The 7,348-nt window shown below is 39.4% G+C and overlaps 1 protein-coding gene across 1 annotated transcript; it reads right to left on the bottom strand.

Annotated features, from left to right (window-relative positions):
- Positions 1–434: 434 nt before the first annotated feature.
- On the bottom strand, positions 435–7,189 carry LOC122672645. The gene is made up of 2 exons (XM_043870107.1): positions 6,180–7,189; positions 435–1,154 (listed from the first exon to the last, which is right to left on the bottom strand). Exons 1-2 carry the CDS (start codon positions 6,723–6,725, stop codon positions 438–440), a joined length of 1,263 nt encoding a protein of 420 aa, XP_043726042.1. The 5' UTR covers positions 6,726–7,189; the 3' UTR covers positions 435–437.
- Between the last annotated feature and the right edge of the window lie 159 nt (positions 7,190–7,348).

The raw sequence follows: 7,348 nt of genomic DNA, 5'->3' as shown, positions 1-7,348 counted from the left end.
GAACCGTGCTAATAAAAAGAATAACAAGCAGACTCTCAGGTCCTGGTTATTGATTTCTCTAACAATTTATTTGTTCAAATTGAAAAATAGATCGGAATTTCAACTCTAAAAATAAGTATAAGTGGTACAAATCAAAAGAATCACTCCAAAAGTAAAAGCTCCGACACCTGCAGCTGCTTTGGAGTCGGTAAAAATACATAGAGCAGAAGAATCTGGTGGTGCTGATATCATCCATTCATGTCCACCATTGACCAATTGAGCATTAAATAAAGCTTCATTGGTGATTAAATACTCAAATTCTGAACATAAGACCAATCGGTCTAAAGGCAAATTCGGAGATTCAGTGACACCTGACCTGGCTCTCACTTGGAAAGCAGATGGCCTCTGCCCCCAATAAACCTAATGCATCCATCTGCAAGCCTTCCCATTGTTCCAGCTTACAGAAGCCTGAGATGTGCAGTATCATTTAGTCTCTTTATCTGCCAACCTGTCTTTATCGAATGTTGTAATACCGTCATTGAAGAATCATCTATACAGATCCTCTCAGACATTGCTGGGCTACATCCAAGAAGGCCTGAAATGAGACACTTTATTGGCACGGCATGAGTGAAAACACCAATACAATTGGAGGAAGAGGAGGAGCTTCTGACTGTAATTTCATGATGCTGGTCTTGATTGGTCGCTTCATGGGGAGAAAGATCATCCTCAGCTTCATGATCTCCAGTTTTGGTCACAAACTGTAGCCTGCTCTTACCAGACTTTTTCCTTGTAAGGCCTTGCTTGTGCCTGTGAAGTAAGTCCCAGTGTGGTGGTGGCAGCACTGGCCCATCCCAGTCTTGAACTGAGTTCACCTGGCCCAATGAGTTGTGAACGGAAAACCCCTTGCTTTCATTCTGATGGAGTGACAAGAAATCTCCTGTCCTCAGCCTTTCGTGCAGTCTTAAGACCATGCTATTAAGGAACTGGATCATCCTGAACTCCACTTCCCTAAGTGATTCTCCAGATGGTGCAGAGAAATCAGGCTGTAATCTATCTATTAGACTTAGCATTTCGGGGGTGTATACTTCTGATCGGACATATCCCTCCCACTGGCCCTGACTCATATCAACTAGTGCATCAGAGGATTGTATTTGTTCTTCCGCAAAATTCAGTTCCTGTAGAGTAATATTTTCTCTGAGAAGTAAATACAATAGTGGAATTTTATATGAGAAGTAATATTTTCTCTAGGATCATACTAATAGAATAATGAAATTTTACACGAGATGTAATATTTTCTCTGCCCCCTGCTCCCCCCCCCCCCCCCATCACCACCAAAAAAAAGACCTGTTTTATACTAAGTTATGGAAGAGGGCTACTGCAAAAAACTATGCAAAAGCTTAGCATGGAAAAAGTCAAAATTAAACTTCATAGTCACACTAACAACCATTTTGTTCAGAAATTTAGTTGGAGAAGAAAAGAGGACACTCAAAAGGCAATTCCACCTCACTCATTCCTTTTTGAGTACCACCACCCCTCTCCACCCTCCCCCCTTCCACACAGAAACCAAACAGAACACTTGGGCAGCTAGCAGGAGCAGCAGCAATAGAAGCATGGCCCACAACCAGTGATGTAAATCACAGGTCCATGTGTAGCCGCAGGAACAAGGCCACAAAACCAGCCTAGTGTAGTTGTAGGATTCAACTGCTGTGGAGGCAGCCTGGTCTGATGATGTGGCAGGTTTTTGTTGGTTCGATGGAGTATCTCATAAGGCAGCCCAGTCCAGAATATGGACTTGCGTGGAGGACAATATTTACTTTCGATTTTAGCTGACCTTCTATTTCCATGTACTAGCTAGATATAGTTTCTAATTTTAGACTTAGAGAGTAGGCTTAGCTTTTATTTAGAAGTTTCTATTTCAGTCCTTTGTTTCCTTTGGTTAGATTTAGTTTCTATTTTCGTTTGGTTTCTATTTTGTAATCCTTCCCAATAGTCAAAAGGGAAGTTACTATTTTGTAACCATGCTTTAGTTATAAATAAAGGCTAGAGAGGCTGTACTGATCAGCCAACGATTTAGATCGGAAAAAAAAATGGGATGTTGCTTTGTGCAATGGCTGTGAGAGACAGGTACGGTGAGAGGCCGTGGGTGAGAGGCCCATCCCTATCACCCTTCTTCTATCTATCCATCTTTTTCTACCTTTTATCTTCTTTTATTTTCCAATAAATTTGTGTGTTTGGTGATCTGCTTCAACCTATAATCGATCAAGGTAATCTGCTGCTGCTGCTGCTGAGGTCACAATCGATTGGTGATTAATTGGCTGAGATCCTGCCTGGGGCTAGGTTCTTCGTGATCCAGCCTTACATTAACCAGTGAAACAATACAAATGATTTCCTAAATCTGAAGCCGCGGAGAATTAGTAATGGTTCACATTCTTCGACTGGCTTGAATGGCAATGCTGGATGACTCAGAATATTGGATCACGGTGAGGGTTGGTGGTGTCTAGCAGAGGCAAATTCAAACAAAGAAACCTATCACTGCCTCGGTATGTGTAGGTGGTGACGGATAGCAGCTACCTGATTTAGGTTAATTGAGTAAGTTGCATTGACCATGATAGGTGAATTGAGTAGTTGCATTGACCATGATTTATCATACTTCGTGCTATGGAACTCTAAGTTGGTACTGGAGTTTTGTACTTCCAACTGAATCCTTCCCCTCTCCCCCCGCCCCTTAAAGAGAAGCAAATTGGTTTCATGCAGTAGTGCCGTTTGATCAACCTGGTCAAGTGAACATTTACCAATTTAACTTCCATTTTGAATTGTCTCAATATAGGCTAATGCAATTGAATTGTAATTATTGCATTAAAAGCTATGAATATACTCATCCAACCAAGTAATTTCTGTTCTTTGGATTCTGAAAATTTATAATCAGAAAACAAGGTTTGCCAGTTTGAGTGGTATAAATGAAAATTTTAATGTGTTGACGCTAACATATTTTCATTTTTTCTACAATTATACTTGGGATTTGGCTGCTTCATGACATTTCATCTCTCCCTCAAAAATAAAAAAAATAAAAAAAATCAACCAATATAAGGACAATTTCAAAATTAACGAATAGATCTTCATAACCCTAGAAAGTATGATCAGATAGGACGCAGTTGGATTTTTACCCCCCTCATAAGGAGGTAAACTTAACAACAATACAAGGTTATCTGAAAAAAAAAAACCCTAACCACATAATATTTTGAAGTCTGAAATGATTGTATTAATACATGGAAGGGAAGGAATTGGATTAGGAGGAGGCAATCGTGATGAAGAAACAGCGATGCATTGGTGCTTCCATAGTTGTTAAAGTGTAGCCTAGGCATCCAGGTGCCCGGCCTTTTTTGGATGGGTCCCTTATTGGTGTCACCTTAGTTTTTGAAACCCCCCCCCCTTCTCCAACGACTTGGGCCACCTAGCGCTTTGACAACTATGGGTGATTCCATCAAACTAAATCGTATAAAGTTAAAGTAGCTAAGAGAAAGATGAAGATAGGGAAAGATTTAAAACCAGAATCGTATACACAAGTAAATGAGAGATGGCGGTTTATCTTGGTTAACATAGTTGTTTGGCAAGACCAAAAGAACTTAATAAATGCAGAGTGATTGGAAGAAAAATCAATAAATCATTGCTGCTTATCCACGGGATAAGGGAGGTATTCATAGCTGCACTGACTATTGAAATATGAAGCTTATGAACTGCTACATTTTCTGAGAGACTGACTGAGCACAAATAAGAGCATTGGAAAATCGATTTGGATTTATGCTATGGAGATCAATAACTATAACTACTTTATTACTAAAGTAATTGATAGGAAAGTTTAAAGATAAGAATAAAGATCTTCACAGTTTTTTATTGGCTGGTAGATCTTGGAGAAAGAAGGCATTTCAAGTAGATGTTTGGCTTCTTCTTTTTTTTTTTGGGGGGGGGGGGGGATAAGTTTGGTATCATTAAGGATTTTAGAATTGATGTTAGAACAATTGGGTGAAAGATTAGTTCATTACCTAACACAGTAAAAACAGCAGCAATGATGAAGAGATACAATATGAGTGTAACTAAGATATAGATGCTGAGAGGTATAAAATGCAGTACCAAATACTCAGAGAGCAAATGAGAAAGAGGAGGGGGGAGAGAGGGAGAGAGACAGCCAGACAGGGACCCCTCAAACATTTGTAACCTTCCACTTAAGTATAGATGTTGTCTCCACTTCCCTTAAATGATACTAACCCCCTGTCCAACCCTAAATAAGGAAGGATGATTGACTACCATCACATCCACCTTAGCTTTATATGATTTCAAGATAAAAAAGAATTAGTCTAATATAACAATTGACAGAATGGCACTTCTGGTAGTGAAATAATAGGTATACTCATTTTCTCTGCAAAGAACAATTTGTGGTTTGTCTTTGTTCATTTTTTTTTTCCTCCCCAAGCTTTGGAGTTTATTCCAAACTAGAAAAGAGGGCAGTGCTCTAGTAGTAGGTTTAGTAAGTTGAGTCTATGTCGAGTTTTCAGATTTTACCAATTTATTACAAAGCAATTTGGCCTCCAAGCCCACCTGAAATTAGACTGATCCGTACCAATTACACCCATTGAGCTTCAAAACGATGGATAGTACACATCCAAAATCTAAATGTGCACCCCAGAAAACTTTCATGGAAGCAAAGTCTCATTTGCTACACTGCTGTCGTTTATATGAATAAAATATTAGGCTACCTAGTGGCGGTGACAACTCATAAATTTGGAACTGGGAAAAGACAAACAACTTTAAGGTGCAGAGAGATGACTTTTTCTACCCATTAAACATGTATCATAAGTTAATGTATAATTGGTTTCTACTATTGAAGGTATGCAAAGTTGTGGTCCTAAGCAGCTCAACTTGCTATGAATATGAAGGACTTCATATTGGTGACAAGCAGTCTCAAACAAGCATCAACTGCATTTTAAGATAAAGATTGTATGTTAGAGAGATTTCTTGTACTAGCAACTAGCATTACCACAGAGTAAAGGAATGCCAGCACACTTAATAGATATGGAGATTAAAATCTATGTATTACGGCAGCAATGGAATTTGCTACTGCAGCACTCTTTCATAGTCTTAATTAAATGGTTTCTATAACAATTATAAAGAATATCAAAAGAGGATTGGACACAAGTCCAAACGGGTCATTTTACTGCCCAAAGACCAAATGTCTGCAAAGAACATGCAAAGTATTGAGCTTCCATAAAAAGATCTGGAATCAATGTGCCATTCATGCTAATGATGCCTCAAACAGAGTCCCAAAGAGGTCTCATTATGATTAGCACATTTAAAGGAAGTTTCTCTAGGGTGCACATGAACAATAATGTCTTCCATTCGGTGTGGCTGGATTAATTGGTTGTTCTCAGGTTTCTAAATTGGTTTTCTGGAGAACTTTGCATGTGTTTAACTGGACTGACCATGGAGGAATCATAAGTCTCTAAGTTTCTAATTACTTGGTTCAGTAGGGTGTAAATGCCTCCAGCATCACTATCTAATCTTATGTTAAAGAAGTTTCTACTTTTGTAGAATCCAGCAACCAGTAATAAGCCTTCCCTTCACTTGCTAGATTTAGTGAAAGTTTTTATACATGTTACTGAGACAGTCGATGAATACACTCTAGATCTCAAGACTGCTGCTTCCTTCCTACCCAAAGAAGAAATTATTTTGCTTCCTAAGAGTAGTGTCTGACAGTAATCTGAAAGTTTACTATGCAATTACCTTTAAATTTTGACTTCCTTAATTCTATCTTAAAGGTCTATTACTCTAGGTAAACTCAAAACCACCATATAAAGTAAGCAATAAACTTGCTTCTAGTTAAAACCCAACTCCAAATTAGCTTGGTTTCTAGTCCATGGATTTTGGTTATGGGATCAATTGCACCCTTGACTATTTAGTTAACCACTGGAATGAAATTGCTTCTGCCTTCTCTAAATCTTAATTCACCTTGTTTTGTTGCAAACTTAGGAAACCTATGGATTTATATTTTAAGAAATATTCCATGGTGCAATTCAAGCGAGCAAGAGACTATATCCTGAGCTCACATTTCAAATAACTTAAATTCACTAATTAGTTGGCAAAAAGCAAAAGAAAGGCCACAGGCCGGAATCAACTACAATATGGAGATAAGGAAGAAATTGGAGTACCTGACAAACAGAAACTGCGGTTGTCCTGGCCCGATCCAGAGGCGAAGAATATACAGCATTGAACCGAAGCCCATAAGATTTCAGGAAGACGGCCAGTGCTCTTGCCTGACGTTTGCCGTTGGGTGTCAGAGATGCCTCAGGCCACCGCCCAGCAATCAAATCCGGCCTCAGATTCACACCGCACTCACCATGACTGATCAGGAAAACCTCCGTAATCGTCCGATCATCGTCAAAGGCGTCCGAGGAGAAGCTCCTAGAGAACGTCGGCCGCGGTGGCAGCGGCTGTGGTGGAGCAAGAACATTGCACGGATCCCATACCTTGATCGACGGCCCAAGATGAGGCGTGCCGACAGTAGACAACTGAGGGGACAGAGGAGACGCTGATGCGTGGCATGGTAGCATCTCCGGCTCTTGCTCTAGTACCTTCTTCATCCATGGATTCCCCACTTCTCTTCGTTTCGTTTCGCCATTATCGCCTTCTTCCTCCTCCTCCTCTTCTTCTTCTTCTTCTTCTTCCTCTTCCTGAATGGACTGTGAAGAACCCATCAAGCTGGATTATAGTACAAAAGAAGCAGACGAACCCTTCAAAAAAAATATGATTCTACAATTTCTAAGACTTGGGAGAGTTCAGATGTGTAGTTCATTTTCTCATAAAAGTAGCTTGACCATATGTTCTACATTTCCTTACAAATACATCTGATCAGAATTTCACGAACAACAAAAAATTCTTCATTTTCAAGCTAGAAGTTTTAGAGTGTGTGATAAGAAATCCTTCTACCACACTATGTGGAAGATTTCAAATAAAAATGATAAAGCTGAAGCAGAGATTAACGGTAAGGAATTTTCAGTCTTCCTGCCGCAAACGGTAATCAGATCTAGGGTTTAACGAAGCAGATCTGGCAGGAATCCGATAACTTTCATTCATTCAATGTGGATGTGTTTTGATTTTTCACAGCTGGGTGTGAGAGGTCGTGGGGGCCATTACAGTTTTTGAGTATTACGTTTGACCTTGAAAGAACTCTCCAAGCGTCAAAAAATCTATTTTATAATGCGAACATAAAAATTTGTTCAACCAAAAAAGGACAGTAAATAACAGAAGGTATAGGGAGAAACGTCAATCGGTATAGAAATTACAATCTCATGAAGATCCACAATGTCAAATTTAGTAT

This window comes from Telopea speciosissima, chromosome 8 (assembly GCF_018873765.1).
Source record: "Telopea speciosissima isolate NSW1024214 ecotype Mountain lineage chromosome 8, Tspe_v1, whole genome shotgun sequence".
Taxonomy (NCBI): domain Eukaryota; kingdom Viridiplantae; phylum Streptophyta; class Magnoliopsida; order Proteales; family Proteaceae; genus Telopea; species Telopea speciosissima.
The sequence above is the reverse complement of the archived record's forward strand: the minus strand, read 5'-3'. Positions and strand labels throughout refer to the sequence as shown.

Coding starts and splice junctions, on each gene's coding strand:
- LOC122672645 (XM_043870107.1), bottom strand. CDS start 6,725: ATGGGTTCTTCACAGTCCATTCAGGAAGAGGAAGAAGAAGAAGAAGAA. Junction 1,155..6,179: donor CCGCAGTTTCTGTTTGTCAG/GTACTCCAATTT, acceptor ATTACTCTACAG/GAACTGAATTTTGCGGAAGA.